Below are 19799 nucleotides of genomic sequence, written 5' to 3' on the forward strand. Positions count from 1 at the left end.
TATCTTGTCCCCCCTGGAATGGCTACCCATCTCCACTGGCACATGGAAAGTGACATCTTTGATCCGTCTCCTTTGACTCCTGCCAAAAGAGACGGTTGTTAAATGAAGACGGAGGGTTTTCTGTTTTCTGCAAAAGCAGGAGGAAAACTGGCTAGGAAGAGCTGAAGGCTCAGATGAAGGAAGAGCACAGTAGGTGATGAAGCAGCATGGGCTCCTGGGGCCTCTGTAGTTTCACGAGAGGTTTACCACAAATATTAGGAAGAAGAGCTGACAGGCACCACAGCACCCGGGTCAGGGCCGCGTGGGCACGAATACCACCACGTTTTCCCCACCCAGACGCGGAGCTCCTGTGGGCACGTCTGGTGTCTTATCTGCCTCATTCGCTCTTCTGTTCCCAGCATGGTATCTGGAGGGGAGGACTCCTTACTTAATATTTAGTGACTGAATATAAGAAGTTCTGAGAGTCTGAAAAAAGTCAAATGGCAGCACAACTGCCAGGGACCTGCACTTCGGAAATAAGCTTTAAGTGTTAAACTCTGGAAAGTCGAGGCCAGAGAAGAGCCCAAACCATCTGGCTGCAGAAGCTGTCGCCTCACTCTGCCTCACTCTGCCGGCAGTTAATCTGAGAAGGGAACATCTGCCTTTTACTTTCAAATGAGTGTGAGTCACTTTGACCTATACAAGCCAAACTCCAGGCCCTCTAGTGGGAAAGGGCCCCACAATGAACCTTCTAATCAGGAGAAGATGGGGGTGGGCAAGGGCAGGCTGGAAAGCCAAGAAAGCAACACCTCCGACCAGAATTCACTGTGTCCCCTCCCCGCCAGTCAGCCCCACCCTTTTGTTTCTGTTCCCCATCAGACCCCTTTGTCTAAGCTAAAAACCTTGGAAAGCTTCTCCTCTCCCATCTGGTCCCCAATTTGATCTCAGAACCTGGCTCTTGTTTCTCCAGCCCCACTGACATTGCCTCAGCTCAACTCCATCGTACCTTATGCCTGGTCTCCAAGCGAGACTTGAATCTCACCCAGTCTGTTCTCTGCCTGACAGCCGGGCATTTCTCTCCTGCTCTTATACCATCTTTGGTTTCCTATTGCCTCCAAGATAAAGTCCGAGTATTGAAGGCCCTCCCCATCATGCCCTCCCCTCCCCCAGCCACACAGGGCTAGTTCTCACTCCCCAAATGCTTGAGCCCTGCACGTGCTCCTCCACGGCCCTGGCACACTCCATCTTGTCCGCCTACCCATCCCTAGCTCAAGTTTCTCTCCTCCCTGAGAGGGTCCCAGATTCCGAGGCCCAGTGAGCACCTCTCTGCCGGCCCACCAACTACACTGTCCTGTAACTTTTTTAGAGCATCTGTCCTTTCTGGATGGCTTGCCCCTGAAGGCAGGCCCCTCACTATCCTGTGTGTCTCTGTGGAGACTGCCCAGCACCAGGCATCGCCATAGGTCATGGTCAAAACAGTTTGAAAATACAGATATCAGTGACTTTATATGCATTACCACATTTTACGTTGACAATTCTATAGGGAGTTATTATCCCTATTTTAATGAGGGAGTAACTGAGTCTCAGCTCAAGAGACCACCAAAGGTCAAGTGATAGGGAAAAGGCAGCACTGCAATTTGACCTATGCCCTTCTGCCATTTATACAACAGTGGGCCGGGGAAGAGGGACAAGAGTGGGCTCTAGAGAAGCTGGGCCCTACAGGAGAGGCTAGGAGTCAGGATCTGCTTACCCCTGAGGAGCGGGGGCAGGCTGGGGTCTTGGGCTCCTACAGCCCAGCACCTGGGTGAGGAGAGAGGCAACGGCAAAGCAGAGGGACAGTACTCACTTGCACTCAGCCTCCGCATCGGCTTTGGCAGTTGTATAGAGGCCACGCAGCTTTGTCCGGTAATAGGGAGAGACTGCAGAGTAAACACAGGGAGACAGATGCATGGGAGTCTGTCATCCATCTTCTGGGTCATCTTGGGTCACCTGGCCTGAGTGAAAACTGTCCTTCAGGCTTAGGCAGCAGTTCATTTCGGATCAGGCAGATACACGCAAAAGTTGCTTTTGAAAATGAGGACAGCCAGTCTTAGCTCGCACCCACCCCCCTCCTCACCTTTCTCTCCTGAGCCCAGCTACTCACTCTTGTTCTCAGTCTGCATCCGCTCGTGGGTCTTCTGGATGTTCACTAAGTTGTGTTCACTCCTCGAACGCTCTTCCTGCAAGGATGAGGTCGACAGGACATGAGGGGCCCTTCATGCTGCTGTGCTAAGTACCCTACAGCCCTGGCCAGAGGCCCCATAAATAGGGCCCTCATTCTGTAAATCCAACTTCCAAATCCCTAAAAGCAAAAGGAATTTTTCCCCCACCTAATGCAAAAGCAGTACAAAAGGCATTAAAGTTCAATCACAAGTTATACATTTAATGACACTCCTTTATCAAAAAAGACAAAGTGATCCACAGATTCAACGCAACCCCCATTGAAATTCCAGCTGACTTCTCTGCAGAAACGGAAAAGCTCATCCTCAAATTCATATGGAAATTCAATTGATCCAGAACAGCCAAAACAATCTCAAAAAAGAAAAACAAAAATAACATGGGAGAACGCACATTTCTCAATTTCCGAACTTTCTACAAAGCTGCAGTGTTGAATGGTGTGACACTGCCATATAAATCAATGGAATAGAATTGAGAGTCTAGAAATTAACACATGTATCTATGAGCAATTCATCTGGGGAAGCGGGGGTAGGGAAGGAAACTGGTACAATTCTTCCCCATGTCAGTGATCCTAGGACCAAGGCTGCAAGTGAAGATGCTGGGAGCTAGGATGATTCCTAAGAAAGAAATTGTAACTTTATCTTTTAACCTTTATGTCAGAATTTCTAAAAACCTGAGAGGGTAGCCATCTGGCAAAATGCAGTTAAGAGTGAATGCAGTTATATCACATAATTGAAACAGCCCACTAATTCAGAAATAACTGAATCATGGCCAACTGTCCTAAAGCCTGTTCATAAATCTGGTAAATGGGCAGGGCCAATTCTGTTGCAAAGGTAAAAGAAACTGCTCTGTAATTCTTACTGATCTGTTCTATAATGAAACCAATTTTACTATGATCACACTTCATTATGTTATAACACACTGGTACTGTCAGTAAGATATAACTATGTTTTGTTAAGTAAGTCATAGGCTAATACTGATACTGATGACCAAATGTATTAGGGGATTGAGTCAAAGTCTTCTGAGAATGAAATGCTGATAAAAAATGACTGGCCTGAGGAGGAACTGGATTTGACTCATCAGCTAATTTTGATACCAAACAGTTTCACATAAATCTATCGTAAGGTACAGAGAGTGGAAGATGAAAGAGGAAATTGGGTAATCAAATTAGGACAAAAGTATGAAAGTGCATGTAATGGTTCTATAGAACAGATTTAGTTGTTTCTTTAAGTCTATCTCGACGTTACAAAGATTCCTGCAAATGTCAGGCATATTCATCCTGATACTATTATATCAGGTACACCTGTATCTGCTATATAAATGCTACGTATGCATGCAAAGTCACTTCAGTTGTGTCCGACTCTGTGTGACCCTATGGACTGTAGCCCGCCAGGCTCCTCTGTCCATGGGGATTCTCCAGGCAAGAACACTGGAGTGGGTTGCCATGCCCTTGTCTATAAATGCTATACTAAATGTAAATGTTCAAATGATTATTTTGCTGTATCAGGGCCAAGGGCTAGGGAGGTGGGTATGCAGTTAAAGATTAATTCAGCAGGCTAGGGTTTTCAAACGCTGGGCATTTCAAAACAGGGTTGGCCCTTGACCAGCTCTTGGGAAATAACCTCTAAACATACCTGGAATATTTTGCCTGATAGGAGTGTCTCTGTTTACCTGGAACAAGGAGGTGGAGGCATACAGAAAGTGACTGCTACAGGGTACGGGGCTTTTTTGAAAATGTTCTGAACTTGATGATGGTGATGGTTGCACAACACTTTGAATATTGGATTCAAATTGAACTGTACACCTTAAATGGGTGAACTGTATGTGAATATAGCTCAGTATCGCAATATTGCTGTTACTAACCAAAAAGAACCATGAAATCCTGCACGTGACAGAAAATCCAATAGGCACGGCGGTCATACCCTCCATGCTCCTCCTCTCACCTTCATGACATCACTGTGGTTCTGGCACGTCCAAACTCTTTGAACACAACTACCCCTGCCCCCTCCACAGTTCAGTATCACAGCCCACGATCCCCTCTACGAGTGGAGGGCTGTGGCTTTTTACCTGGGTTTGCTTGATCAGCTGATGGAGCTCTGTGAGCAGTTCTGCAATTCGGGAATCAGCAGACACGAGGGCCATGGTATACAGGGGCGCCTGCGGGGAGGGAAGGAAAAGAGAACTTATTAGTGGCTGTTGTGGGTTTAACCATTCTTCTGGTTAGGACGCTGCAGTCCTAACTTCTGGTACTTGTGAGTGTGACCTTATATAGAAACAGCGTCTTTGCAGATGTAATTAAGATGCATGTTAAGATGAGATCATACTGGAAAAGGGTGGGCCTCAATCTAACATGAGGGCTTCCCTGGTGGTTCATGCAGCTTCCCAGGTGACGCAGTGGTAAAGAATCTGCCTGCCAAGGCAGGAGACATAAGAGACGTGGGTTCAGTCCCTTGTTGGGAAGATCCCCTGGAGTAGGAAATGGCAACATGCTCCAATTTCCTTGCCTGGAAAATTCTACGGACAGAGAAGCCTAGTGGGCTACAGTCTATGGGGTCGCAAAGAGTCAGACATGACTGTGTACCCCCACACACACACATAATCAAATATGTCTTGTGTCTGTGCAAGAGAAGAAACAAGAGACACACAGAGAGAATGCCAGGTGGAGAGGGAAGACAGGGAAGACAGCCATCTGACAGAGACAGAGACTGGAGTTAGGCAGCTGCAAGCTAAGGAGTGCCAACGATTGCTGGCAACCACTAGAAACTGGGAGAGAGATAGGGAACATATTCCCCTTCTGAGCCCCCAAGAAGGACCCTACCTTTGATTCTGCAACTAACAGAACTGCTTGAGTTCGGAATTCTAGCCTTCAGATCTGTGAAAGAATACATTTCTTTTGTTTGTAGTCACCTAGTTTATGGTCATTTGTTCACAGCAGCCTTAGGAAACTAATACAGTGGCAAGCGGTTCTGGAATGCTTCCCCAGTCCAGTGATGCTTGGATTCGGTGTGTTCAAACAAGTCAGGAGTACTTAGTAAGTACCTTCCAAAAGCAGCACGCCGTAGCCCCAGCTCTTGTAAAGCATTCTGGTTTACCCTCCTCCTGCCTTTTTTTTTTAACTTTGCTTCCCTGATAGCTCAGTTGGTAAAGAATCCACCTGCATTGCAGGAGACCCTGGTTCGATTCCTGGGCCAGGAAGATCCGCTGGAGAAGGGATAGGCTACCCACTCCAGTATTGTTGGGCTTCCCTTGCGGCTTAACTGGTAAAGAATCCGCCTGCAATGCGGGAGACCTGGGTTTGATCCCTGGATTGGGAAGATCCTCTGGAGAAGAGAAAGGCTACCCACTCCAGTGTTCTGATGTGGAGAATTCCATGGACTGTATAGTGCATGGGGTCGCAAAGAGTCAGACACGACTGAGTGACTTTCACTTTGCCCTGTTTTTAAATCTGTAATTGAAGACTCAAATAAGATCTTATATGAAGACACTTTCCAAGTCATAAAGCACTGTGATTTTTTTTTTTTTTACTGTAGAGGGAAGAGAAATTAACTACTAAAAGTTTCTGACTTAAGGTAAGATAAATGTATTCTGATGAAAATAAAATGTAACAGTAGATAATCAGGATAAAAGACAATAATAGGCAATGTTATTTTATTATTTTTTTAATAGGCAATTTTAAAAGTAAGCTACTGTTTTGCCAAGATACAACCTAAATGTCCATCAACAGATAAATGGATAAAGAAGATGTGGTGCATATATACAATGGAATACTACTCAGCCATAAAAAAGAAAGAAATAATACCATTTGCAGCAACATGGATGTAACTGAAGACTATCATACTAAGTGAAATCAGTCAGAAAGAGAAAGACAAATACCATAGATATCACTTATATATGGAATTTAAAATATGATTCAAATGAAATCTATCTATGAAACAGAAACAGAATCATGGACACAAAGAACAGACTGATAGTTGCCAAGGGGAAGAGGACTGGAGAAGAGATGGAGTGGGCAGTAGAGGTTAGTGGATATAAGTTTTTATACATAGGATGGATGAATAACAAGGTCATACTGTATAGCACAGAGAGCTATATTCAATATCCTATGATTAAACCATAATGGAAAAGAATATTTAAAAAAAATTTTTCAGGAATTCCCTAGTGGTCCAGTGGTTGGGACTCTGCACTCTCACTGATGAGAGCCTTAATTCAATCCCTGGTCAGGGGAACTACAAAATCCCACAAGTCGTATGGTACAGCCAGAAAGTAAAAATAAATTAAAAAATGATTTTAAAAATGTGTGTGTGTGTCTGTATATATATACATATATAAAACACTGAATCACTGTTTTACAGCAGTAGTCAACACAACATCGACTATACCTCAATAAAAAAAATTTTTTTAAGTAAGCTTTTGTAACTAGGTGAAAATGGACACATGCTTAAAGAGAAAAGGAGATGGGAAAAAAAAAAAAAAGGAGATGGGAAGAAAAAAGGAAAATTTTTTAGGATGTTGAAATTTTACATGATCCCCCTACCTTCTGGGAAAGGTGGTTCAATTAATATATCTCCATATCCACAAAGATCAGCTTCACACTGAATCTCCCCCATCCCTCCTAGAAGTAAACTGAATTCCTTGTATGTAAATATTCATATCTTCTTAAAATTTCTGCTTTTGTTTATTTAAAAAGTAATATAAAAACCAGGAATACAGGAGAACTGCCTCAAGTTGATCAAGGGCATCTATGAAAACCCATAGATAACATCATACTTACTGGTGAAAGACTTAAAACTTTCCCCGCTAAGATCAGCAACAAGTCAACACTGTTCTGGAGGTTCTAGTTAGGGCAATAGAATGAAATAAAAGGACCAAGACTGGAAAGAAAAAAGTAAAACTATCTCCACCTGCAGAAAACATGGCCTTGTACACAGAAAACCCTGGATACTTGTTTATGTATGGCTGAGTCCCTTTGTTGTTCATTTGAAACTATTACAACATTGTTAATCAGCTATACTATTAATACTGATATTTCTTGGGCTCCAAAATCACTGCAGATGGTGGCTGCAGCCATGAAATTAAAAGATGCTTGCTCCTGGAAGAAAAGCTATGACAAACCTAGACAGCATATTAAAAAGCAAAGACATTACTTTACAGGCAAAGGTCTGTCTAGTCAAAGCCATAGTTTTTCCGGTAGCCATGTATGGATGTGAGAGTTGCACCATAAAGAAAGCTGAGCGCTGAAGAACTGAAACTTCTGAACTGCAGTGTTGGAGAAGACTCTTGAGAGTCCCTTGGACAGCAAGGAGATCCAACCAGTCCATCCTAAAGGAAATCAGTCCTGAATATTCATTGAAAGGACTGATGTTGAAGTTGAAACTCCAATACTTTGGCCACCTGATGTGAAGAACTGACTCATTTGAAAAGATCCTGATTCTGGGAAAGACTGAAAGCAGAAGGAGAAGAGGAAGACAGAGGATGAGAGGTTGGATGGCATTATCGACTCAAAGGACATGAGTCTGAGCAAGCTCCAGGAGCTGGTGATAGACAGGGAAGCCGGGTTTGCTGCAGTCCATGGGGTCACAAAGAGTTGGACGTGACTGAGCGACTGAACGGATTGAAATGCACATTTTAAATACATGTCCATCTCCATCTCTGCCAGCCCTCACCAAACACTAATTTACCTTCTGTCTCTAGATATTTACCTATTCTGCACTTTATTTTCTTTGATTGTTCAATAATATTCCATGTTTGCATATACTACATTTTGTATATCAGCTCATCAACTGATGGACATTTTGGGTTGTGTTCACTTTTTGGCTGCTATAAATACTTGCAGACATGTTTTCATTTTCTGGGCATGTACCAAGGAGTGCAACTGCTGGGTCATATGGTAACTCTATGTTGAAGCTTTGGAGAACTGCTGGACTGTTTCCAATGTGGATGTGCCATCTATATCTCCATCAGCAACATAGGAGGGTTCTGCTATCTCTGGTATCTGCATCAACACGTGATATTATCTACCTTTTTGATTACAGCCATCTGAGTAGGTATGAAATGCTAACCATGGTTTTGCTTTGCATTTCTTTGATGGCTAGTGATGTTGAACATCTTTTCCGATGTTCAAATGCCATTTTTGTATCTTCTTGGGAGAACTGCCCTTTGCCCGTTTTTATTGGTTTTATAAAAGTGATTACTGAATTGTGTCCTTTAAAGCACATGTTCTCAATTTTTATGAAGTCCAACTTAGCTGCGACACATCTTTTTTTCCTCACATGTGCAGTGCTATTTTTACCACTGCTGCTGCTGCTAAGTCGCTTCAGTCGTGTCGGACTCTATGCAACCCCATAGACGGAAGCCCACCAGGCTCCCTCGTCCCTGGGATTCTCCAGGCAAGAACACTGGAGTGGGTTGCCATTTCCTTCTCCAATGCATGAAAGTGAAAAGTGAAAGTGAAGTCGCTCAGTCGTGTCCGACTCTTAGTGACCCCGTGGACTATAGCCTACCAGGCTCCTCCATCCATGGGATTTTACCACTGCAGGTCTTATATAATGCATTTCAATACAAATAACATGTCCCTTAAGAAAAAAAAAGTCTAGTTGCACTAATTAGAACCACATGAAATCAGGAATCTAGAGTTTAAGAGATTCAAAGTGAATAAATTTGAGGATGAATAGCATAAAGGTCATCTGCTGAGCAAAGAGGAAGGAGCAAAGAGCCCCCACTGAACCACAACCAAGGTGAGGGTGTGGACCAAGGATGAGTCCCGTGGGAAGATCCTGGGAAAGACCAGATCAGCATGGAAAAATGTTGCTCTCTCCTGCCACATAAAGCAGAATCCTGGTTGGAACCACCTGCCTTCTACATGCCTACCCTGTGCATATCAAAACAGGGGGAAGCCCCCCAAATGGACAGGTGGGTTTTACTTTATACAAACATTGACAGCAAGTATTCCCATTCTGCTACTAGAAAAATCAGTTACCTTTTCTGATAATTTGGACACTTCAAACCTCTTCTCTCCTCAGTACCTCTGCTCCTGCCCTCATACCTGACTTTGGGTCTCCTTTACTGATGTCCAAGGTTCCTACTTTGCTCAGATGACAAGCCAGAGACCATGAGGTCTCTGCAAACGATCCCACCATCAAAACCATGACCTCGTGCAGCAGAGCTCCATTCCGCCTTCCCCTCAAGACAGAAGACTGTCCTTTCACTTACTGAAGACTAAAATCTCCTTCATCTGTGCTCTGAACCCCATCTCCTCTTGCACCACTTGACATGTTTTTCCTATGCTTTACAAGCAAACAAGCACACTTTGGGGCAGGGACCCATCTTAAAAATAAAAGCTTCTTAACCGCATGCTCACCTCACAGACCCACCCATCCCTGGTTCCACTTCAAAATTAAAGTTGTCTAAGCATGTGCCCCTCTACTTCTTCACCCCTATTTCACTTTTCAACCCACTTTCAGCTAGCTTCATCCTCACCAGCCCAGCGAAAATGTTCTCAAGAAAAGTGAATCACTTCCTACAGGCCAAAGCATTGGATCCTTTCCTGCTTTATCCGACCTGATGTGTCAGCATGCAGGCACAGGTGTCCCTTCCCTCCTCCACCTCTGGCTTCAGGGCCTCCCTGCTGTGTGGGGTGCCTACACCTCATCTCAGCTCCTCCTCAGTCTACTGGGCTGATCTCCCTCCTGAACATTCTCTAAATGCTGGAGCTGGGCTTCCCTGGTAGCTCAGGGGTAAAGAATCTGCCTGCCAACACAGGAGACATAGGTTCAATCCCTGATCTGGGAAGGTTCCACAGGCCATGGAGCCACAACTGCGCAACTAAGTCTGTGAGTCACAACTGCTGAGCCATGTGCCGCGTGAAGCCCGCATGTCCTAGAGGCTGGGCTCTGCAAAGACAGAAGCCCGCACACCTCAACTACAGAGCAGCCTCTGCTCACTGCAACTAGAGAGAAGTCCGCACAGCAACGAAGACCCAGCACAGCAAAATACATAAAACAATAGAATCATAAATGCTGGCGCTCCTCAGGACTCAAGCCGGGCTGCTGTCCCCTCACTCCTACGTAACCTCCTCCCCCGGCCCTGTCTGTGCAATGATATCTCTAAATCTTAATCTCCCTCAAAGCAGGAAAGTTTACATGAGAGGGTGACGGATAATACCACATGCCACAGAAAAGGACGGTCTCCAGGGTGTTACTGATGACCTTGGGAGGCGGGAAACACTGTCAACGGGAGGGGCCAGGCAGGAGAGTGTGGAAGCAATGAAGACAGCAATTCCTGGCTAGCAGGGCTGTGACCCAGAGACGGGGGTAGAGGCTTGGGGGGAGGCAAGTAGACAGAGGGATTACAGGTGGAGGAAATAGAAGCATGTTGGCTGAGGAGCAGGAGCACACCGAGAACAAGTCCCAGGATAAGAGAACAGGCTTGCATATGAAGGGACAGGAGGGTGAAGGATGGGATCCAGCCCTGAGGCCTATCTAGTGTCATCATCTGCTGACATTCCATCCAATGTGTCTTATCTATAGACTATCAAACACAGATGCCCTGTCCCATCCCACCCTGCCCTCCAAAGAGCCTGAAAGGCACATTCTTTCCCTCTTTTTCATTTTACTTATTTGTTTTTGACTGTGCTGGGTCTTCCCTGCTGTGCGGCCTCTTCTCTAGCTGTGGCAAGCAGGGGATACTCTCTCGTTGTGGAGCACGGGATCTAGGGCGCATGGGCTTCAGTAATTGCAGTTCCTGGGGTCTAGAGCACAGGCTCAGTAGTTCTGGCAAATGGGCTTAGTTGCTCTGAAGCATGTGGGATCTTCCTGGATCAAAGATCGAACCCATGTTTCCTGTGTCTCCTGTATTGGCAGGCGGATTCTTACCACTGAGCCACCAGGGAAGACCTACCCTTTCCTTCTTTGTCAGGGTACATTTTCCTCAACAACCAGCTGAAGACTGGTTTTGTCTGACTAACCCTAAAGAAGCCTAACTTAACTCTTATTTGACTTTTCCTGGAACCTATCTAGACCTATGGGCTTCCCTAGTGGCTCAGAAGATAAAGAATCTGCCTGCAATGCAGGAGACCTGGGTTCAGTCCCTGGGTTGAGAGGATCCCCTGGAGGAGAGCATGGCAAGGATACTCCAGTATCCTTGCCTGGAGAATTCCAGGGACAAAGGAGCCTGGAGGGCTACATTCCACAGGGTTGCAAAGAGGTGGGCATGACTGAGTGACTAACACTTTCACCTAGATCTATAACAGCTTTTCAGCCAGAAGATGTAGGTAGATCTTTTCTTCTCCACACAGCCTAGAAAGCTCCACAGGCAATAATCATCATCTCTACTGTCTTCAACAAGCCCCTTTCATCAATAATCCCACTGATAAGCAGTGTCAGGAAATCGCCCACTCCTTGAAGCAAACACTGTTGTTTCTTGGGTATTTCTCCACAAAGATCCCACGCATGTTTAAGAAAAAAAAAAGTGCTGTCTCATAGAACCTTTTGCAATGAGTAGATGCAGAAACAGACACACGAAACTGCGGGTGAAACTGTCAGCAAACTTAAGTGAAAAAGTTGATCCACCTGGTCTGGAGGAGTAGGTCAAATACCAAGCTAGGGACGGCCTCATCCTGCAACCAGAAGGCAGTGGCGGGAAAGGAGGGCCCCAAATTTGATGAGAGGCCAGTCTTAAGGCAGAAGAAGCCCCTACACCAACTGTCAGGACGCACTCACACACAAAAAAACAGACTTGTGACTTTTTAAATGCTCTCATCTCACTTCCTTTCTATTTGATGTGAAGTAATTCTGAAATGTAGATAAGGCAGTACCAGGAAAAGATAAGGAACTGTATAATTAAGTTGAGCAAAGCAGTCAAAGGCACAAGCAACAGAAAATGCTGACACATCCCAAGCATGCGGGAGTGATCACGGCCGCCATCATTTAAGGGGCCCTCCCCTGCTTGAGCTCTGCCCATTAGGTAGCACCCTGCCTGGGAGAAGTACCTCATTTTACAACAAACTACTGCTATCTCTGGGCTTCCCAGGTGGCTCAGTGGTAACGAATCCACCTGCCAATGCAGAAGACACACGAGATGTGGTTTGATCCCTGGGTCAGGAAGATCCCCTGGAGGAAGAAATGGTAACCCGCTCCAGGCAAATGCCTGGAGAATGCCATGGCCAGAGGCGCCTGGTGGGCAACAGTCCATAGGGTCGCAAAGAGTCAGACACAACTCTGTGCCTGAGCAAGCACACACTGCTATCTCCAGATCCAGTCAGCTGTGAACTTGAATTTCCCCAGAAAATACACTCTCAGCAAAGGTTCCTGTAGCTCTCCACTCTGAAAACACTAAGCTTGCTGTTGCAAAAGAAGTGGGAACGCAGACTTGGAACCATAGCTAAATCAAAAAGCCAAGGAGCTCCCAGCTGGGAGGAAACGGAATGTTCAGCCCAAACTGCCTGTTATCCAAGTTCAAGGGTCCCAGTTGATTTCAGCATTAGTCTCAAACCAAGGAGCGGTTACGTAATCCCCATAAGGTTTCAGAATTCTTATGAATTTTGAGGCAAGGCCCAGTAACCCTAAACCTTTTGGGTCCTAGAACCCTCTTCTTTCCACTGACTTTCTACTTCTACCCACAAGGGGAACCACTGTTCTGCTGTGTTCTACTACAGACCAGTTGTGCCTTTTCCAGAACTTCACAAAAATATAACCATGCCATCTGTATACTTGAGTGTCTGGTTTCTTTTACTTAATGTGTTTTGAGATTCATCTGTGTTGCTGTGTGTATTAGGAGTTTGTTCCTTTCTATAGCTGAGTTGCATCAATTGTATGAACAAACCAGTTTATTTAACCTGTTTTCTCTGAATAGCGTCTATGTCCATTCTGGGCCATTATGAATAAAACTGCTAAGAGCAGTCACATGTGAATCTTTTTAAAGAAACCTGTTCCTTTTCCCTAAGTAAACAGTTAAGTCTTGTAATAGTACTCTAATTTCCCTTTGGGAAACCATCCTTTATCTTGGCTCCAAGGCTGGGTACACCACTTGGGTCCACAGAAGTATTACAGTCTTCCTGTCCAGCACAACTGGTTCTGGAAGAGATATGTGACCCAAATCTGGCTAACATCAATTTTAAATCTCTTGCTGAAGCGATCTACAAAAAAAAAAAAAAAAAAAGACCTCTTTCTGTTGGCTAAGAAAGTAGCATAGAAGCCTGGAACTGATGGAGATTTTTGTCTACCTGAGGGAGAAATCAACATGGAGGAAAGCAGAGCTGAAAAGACACAGAAAATACTGGTGACATAACCAAGGCTTCTGGATACAGCCATACCTGAAGCTGGTACACCTGGGACTCTTTAGTTAGAGTCAACAGATACTTCTTTTCTGCTTAGGCTAGTTAGAGTCAATAGATACTCCTTTTCTGCTTAGGCTAGTTTGGGCTACCTTTTTGTTACCTGCAACTGAGAAGTTTGACTAAAAAGAGGTAATTCATAGGGACCAAGGCTGCAAGGAAAAGCACATAGTAACTGCTAAACAAACAGCCTAAAACTGCTGTCTGACCCTCTCATACAAATGAAAACAGTCTATACTTAAACCACTCTAAAAATAATCACATAGGACTTAGGACAATAAAAGCTTTGTCATGAGTCAAAGGGAAGCAAGGCATCCAAGACTACATTCAGATCCCATACCGTCAATTTAGCCACATCAGTAAGAATCTACATTAGTTTGTTTTGTTAGAAAATATTTATTCATTCATTCATTTAGCTGCATCAGGTCTTAGCTGCAGCATGCAGCATCCTCGCTGCATCACGTGGGACCCATGGACTCTCTGGTTGTGGCTGTGGGCTCAGTAGTTGTGGTGCTTGGGCCTAACTGCCCCACTCCACATTGGCTCATAGTTCCCTGACCAGGGATCAGACACTGAGTCCCCTGCATTGCAAGGCAGATTCTTAACCACTGGACCACCGGGGAAGTCCCTCAATTAGCTTCCTTTTTTTAAATTAAGAAGACCTGATGATTTCCACCTATCCCACCCTGCTGCTGCTGCTACTGCTGCTAAGTCGCTTCAGTTGTGTCTGACTCTGTGTGACCCCAGAGATGGCAGCCCACCTAGCTCCCCCGTCCCTGGGATTCTCCAGGCAAGAACACTGGAGTTGGTTGCCATTTCCTTCTCCAATGCATGAAAGTGAAAAGTGAAAGTGAAGTCGCTCAGTCGTGTCCGACTCTTAGCGACCCCATGGACTGCAGCCTACCAGGCTCCTCCATCCATGGGATTTGCCAGGCAAGAGTACTGGAGTGGGTTGCCATTGCCTTCTCCACCCGCTACCCAATACCTACCAGGCTTTGGTACTGAAGCTTACACAGGTGACTCTCATTTATGCCTACATCAATGCTACAAGCCCACCTTCTTTACAGCTGGGGAAACTTCAGTTCAGTTGGGTGAAGTTATGCTAGGTAACTCAGGAAATACAAGTAGTCGAGCTGCCACTGCAAGCCTGCAAACTATAAAATCTATACTCTTCCAAGTTTTGTCACACTTCAGCACATTCCGAAGCAAAAAGAGATCAACTGCATCACATACTGCTACAGGTCTGAAAACTAGACATGACTGGTGGCTTTGACAAGGCGCTATTTCAGTGGAAGGGTGGGGGTCCAGGCCCGACTGGAGTGGGTTTGGAGGAGAAAAAGTGCTAGTGAGTACAGACCGAAATTTTGGCAGCAAACAAGGGCAGAGAAACGAGGCGCCAAGAGAAATATGAATGAAGAATGAGGTTGTTCGGTTAAGATAGGCATATCGTGAGCAAATAACAAATGTTACCATGGTTCGGGGCCCATCCTCTGCCCTTGTTTTCTAGCACCTGGCCTGGGTACCCCACCTCCCCGGGCCACAGTGCCAAGCTCCACGTGCGGCGGCTTCCCACCCGCGCAAGGCGGGCGGGCGCACGCGCAGACGGTACAGACGGTCTACACTAGCTCTCCTTCCCGGCGCCCCGCCTTTCTCCGCCAAGGCGCATGCGCGCCGCCCCTCAAGAGCCGCCTCAGCGAGGCCGGGGCATGGGGACCACCAGTCCTCCGCTCCCGCCATCCTCCTGGCGGGGGTGTGCGGCGGAAGGGGGGTGTCCCAGACCGCGACCCATACCTACCGACAGAGCCTCGGGTGGAACAAGCACGTCGCGCTGGAAACTGCGACGGCGGGAGCAGGCGCGCCACCCCTCGAATGCTCTTCAGAGTCTGCAGATGACAACGCCCTTTACGTTCGAGATTCGCGGCAGGATGAGCCCCACACAGTCTTTTTCCCTTTTATGAGCTTAGTCGCAGCGCGGAGGACCCCTCCACGCATGCGCCGTCATCCTCTGTGACGTGCCGCGCTGCCCTTTGGGAAATGTAGTTTTCACTTTGACACTGCTCCCGGCTTTTCGGCCGAACCTTATTTTATCAAACCAGGGTCTTTGTGTGTTTTCTGTATTCTCTCCCACTCCCCAAAGCCTCTATAAAACAATAATACTTTTTTTTTAAGCGAGAAGATGATTGATTGAAGGGAGACCAGTGGGCGTATGAGAATTCTCTGGACTTTCTGCCTCAATTTTTCTGGAAACGTAAAACTGCTAGAAAAATAAAGTTTATTTTTTAATTTTAAAAAATAAATAGAAGCAAGCATGCCTGTAGACCCAGAAATCATGCTTTTAGGGGATCTTTCCAGGACTGTACTACAGTTCTGGGAGCAAATATTTAACTATGATGGTTTACATCCTAGTATCTTTTAATTTCTTACATGTATGTGCTAAGTTGCTTTAGTCGTGTCTGACTCTTTGCGACCCTAGGGACTGTAGCCTGCCAGGCTCCTCTGTCCATGGAATACACCAAGCAAGAATACTGGAGTGGGTTGCCATGCCCTCCTCCAGGGGATCTTGCCCACCCAGCGATTGAACCCGCGAGTACTTGGATTGGCAGGCAGATTGTTTACCATTGAACTACCTGGGAAGCCCTTCTGAGAAAGCTACAGTGTGGCAAAGAAATCTGGGGCTTCCTTGTCTATCCATCTTCATCTAACACATCTGAAATGCTTTCCCAAAGAGCCTTGAAAAGTCACAGCAGTCTTCACTGAAGGTCGCTTGAGGGCACATGGAGAGAGTTACACAGAGTACTTTCTTTTTACTAATCCGTGGTTCCAAATAGGAAAAGGAGTATGTCAAGGCTGTATATTGTCACCCTGCTTATTTAACTTATATGCAGAGTACATCATGAGAAATGCTGGGCTGGAAGAAGCACAAGCTGGAATCAAGATTGCCGGGAGAAATATCAATAACCTCAGATATGCAGATGAGACCACCCTTATGGCAGAAAATGAAGAGGAACTAAAAAGCCTCTTGATGAAAGTGAAAGAGGAGAGTGAAAAAGTTGGCTTAAAACTCAACATTCAGAAAACGAAGATCATGGCATCTGGTCCCAACACTTCATGGGAAATAGATGGGGAAACAGTGGGAACAGTGTCAGACTTTATTTTTTTGGGCTCCAAAATCACTGCAGATGGTGACTGCAGCCATGAAATTAAAAGACACTTACTCCTTGGAAGAAAAGTTATGACCAACCTAGATAGCATATTGAAAAGCAGAGACATTACTTTGCCAACAAAGGTCTGTCTAGTCAAGGCTATGGTTTTTCCTGTGGTCATGTATGGATGTGAGAGTTGGACTGTGAAGAAGGCTGAGCGCCGAAGAATTGATGCTTTTGAACTGTGGTGTTGGAGAAGACTCTTGAGAGTCCTTTGAACTGCAAGGAGATCCAACCAGTCCATTCTGAAGGAGATCAGCCCTGGGATTTCTTTGGAAGGAATGATGCTAAAGCTGAAACTCCAGTACTTTGGCCACCTCATGCGAAGAGTTGACTCATTGGAAAAGACTCTGATGCTGGGAGGGATTGGGGGCAGAAGGAGAAGGGGACGACAGAGGATGAGATGGCTGGATGGCATCACTGACTCAATGGATGTGAGTCTGATTGAACTCCAGGAGTTGGTGATGGACAGGGAGGCCTGGCGTGCTGTGATTCATGGGGTCCCAAAGAGTCAGACATGACTGACCGACTGAACTGAACTGAATTGAATTCCTCCCTTGATAGAGTTACACTGCTGAAAGCCATGCTCTCATCTGTCTCTCCTCTTTGCTTTCTCCTGCTTGAGGACTGGCTTTTTACATGAGGGCTTCAGGCACCTTCTATGTAAAAAAACCTACAGTCACTCAGCTTGACCCTGTTCACACCCACTCCTCACCCATTTGAGCAAAACAAAAAGTTTTCTCTTCACCTTGACCTCCTTGGCCTGCAGGTGGGAGATACTGTAACCATTGTATTCACTTTTAATGGTGATTTTCCTTGACACAGACAAAAAGCCATATCTTGACCAGAAGGTGGCATAGTATGCGTGCAATTGAGTAAAGGAAAGGGATGAATTAAACTGACCCTTAACATTTTCCTTTTCTCCCCTCCTTCTAAAACAGGTAACTTTGCGACCCTATGGACTGTTGCCCACCAGTCTCCTCATACACTGTGAAAAAGTCAAATGTTGACAGGATCTAGCATCTGTAATGGAGGAAGTAAAAGTTCTCCAGAATCCCAGCTGAGGATATAACCTTTACAGAGAGTTTGGTACACAACCCCATTGCTCACTCCCCTTTTTTTCAATAAGTAAAATAGTTTTTATTATAGAAATAGGACTATAGACCTGCTTGGGCAGCAGTCCCTTGGACCCAGGCTTCCCCTGGGTAGAGAGAGTGGGAGGTAGGGACGGAGGGGAGGGTCTCCCTTGGGTATCTAGCCTTGGGCTGGCACCCAGTGGTGGGAGGGGCAGTTCAGTTCAGTTCCTCAGTGTGTCCAACTCTTTGCGACCCCACAGACTGCAGCACGCCAGGCTTCCCTGTCCATCACCAACTCCCGGAGCTTGCTCAAACTCATGTCCATGGAGTTAGTGATGTCATCCAACCACCTCATCCTCTGTCGTTCCCTTCTCCTCCTGCCCTCAATCTTTCCCAGCATCAGGGTCTTTTCCAGTGAGTCATTTCTTCTCATCAGGTGGCCAAAGTATTGGAGCTTCAGCTTCAGCGTCAGTCCTTCCAATGAATATTCAGGAATGATTTCCTTTAGGATGGACTGGTTGGATCTCCTTGCAGTCCAAGAGACTCTTAAGAGTCTTCTCTGGTCAGAGGGGCATTAGGTTGCAAATATTTTCTCCCATTTTGAGGGCTGTCTTTACATTTTGTTTATAGTTTTCTTTGCTGTGCTTAAGCTTTTAAGTTTAATTAGGTCCCATTTGTTTTAATTTTCATTACTCTAGAAGGTGGATCAAAAAAGATCTCACTGCCATTTACATCATAGAGTGTCCTATCTTTTCTTCTAAGAGTTTTATGGTATCCTGTCTTCCACTTTCTCTTTAATCTATTTTGAATTCATTTTTATGTATGGTATTAGGGAGTGTTCTGATTTCATTTGTTTACATGTAGCTGAGAGTTGTCTCATTGGAAAAGACTCTGATGCTGGGATGGGTTGGGGGCAGAAAGAGAAGGGGACGACAGAGGATGAGATGGCTGGATGGCATCACTGACTCGATGGACGTGAGTCTGAGTGAACTCCGGGAGTTGGTGATGGACAGGGAGGACTGGCGTGCTGCGATTCATGGGGTCGCAAAGAGTCAGACACGACTGAGCGACTGAACTGAACTGAACTGATCCAGTTTAAAAAGACACTTTAAGCAACAGGGTTTGGAAAATCTTTTTTATTTTTTTAATTATTTATTTTGGCTGCACAGGGTCTTCCTTGCTACGTGTGGCCTTTCTTTAGTTGTGGTACACAGGCTTCACACAGGCCTAGTTGTGCCCCTTAGTATGTGGGATCTGCCCAAACCAGGCATTGAACCCATGTCCCCTGCATTGTCAGGCAGATAACAACTGGAACACCAGGGAAGTTCCTAGAAAACCTTAATTGTCTACACCTGGGTAAGTGTGAGTCATGTATGTTTTCTTTTCTTTATGTCAGAAAATTGTAGACATGCTGAATCATCTTGTACTTGTCAACAGACTTAGAGAGCCAGGCAGTATTAAAAAAACAGCCCTGAACTGGAAGACAGGAGACTATTGTTTCCCAAATCCAGGAGTAGAATTTCCTTGTACTCCAACTCCTTTGGTTAACTAGATGCACTACACTTTCTCCCCTTTCCCCTTCCTGGGACCCTGTTTCACAGCCTCCTGGTCTGACTTCTGCTTATCCTTTCCAAGTCAGCTAACACATGACCTTCTATGGGAATTACCAGTCTGGATGAGGTCCACCTTGCAGTTTGAATTTGTTTTTCTCTCATTACTTATCACACTGTCTGGTAACAGTAGCTAGTCTACAAACCCACTGAATGTGGGTACCATTGCCACTTACTTTTATATCCCAGCACCCAACAAGTAACTTGCATACAGTTTGTGTTTTTAATATTTATTTATTTGGCTGTGCTGAGACTTAAATGTGGCACTCAGGATCTTCAATCTTCATTGCCATATTCAAGATCTTTAGTTGCAGCATAGGGACTCTTAGTTGTAGCATGTGGTATCTATATCTAGTTCCCTGACCAGGGATCAAACCCCAGGCCC

General features: G+C 45.5%; 1 protein-coding gene across 3 annotated transcripts in view; it reads right to left on the minus strand.

Moving 5' to 3' along the window:
- Positions 1-15523, minus strand: part of SGF29 (SAGA complex associated factor 29) — a 30269-nt gene extending 14746 nt beyond the window's left edge. Inside the window, exons 1-4 of one of the 3 annotated variants that reach the window (XM_070362749.1) lie at positions 15317-15523; positions 4264-4353; positions 2123-2198; positions 1826-1898 (exon numbers count right to left, since the gene is read on the minus strand). In XM_070362749.1, the coding sequence (XP_070218850.1) occupies positions 1826-1898; positions 2123-2198; positions 4264-4338 (224 nt within the window). In that variant the 5' untranslated portion in view covers positions 4339-4353; positions 15317-15523. Of the gene's footprint in view, positions 1-1825; positions 1899-2122; positions 2199-4263; positions 4354-5014; positions 5149-15316 lie in introns of those variants that run through there. The other 2 variants (XM_005894485.2, XM_070362750.1) reach the window with 2 other exon arrangements.
- Positions 15524-19799: the final 4276 nt, after the last annotated feature.

Source organism: Bos mutus, chromosome 25, assembly GCF_027580195.1.
Source record: "Bos mutus isolate GX-2022 chromosome 25, NWIPB_WYAK_1.1, whole genome shotgun sequence".
Lineage (NCBI taxonomy): Eukaryota > Metazoa > Chordata > Mammalia > Artiodactyla > Bovidae > Bos > Bos mutus.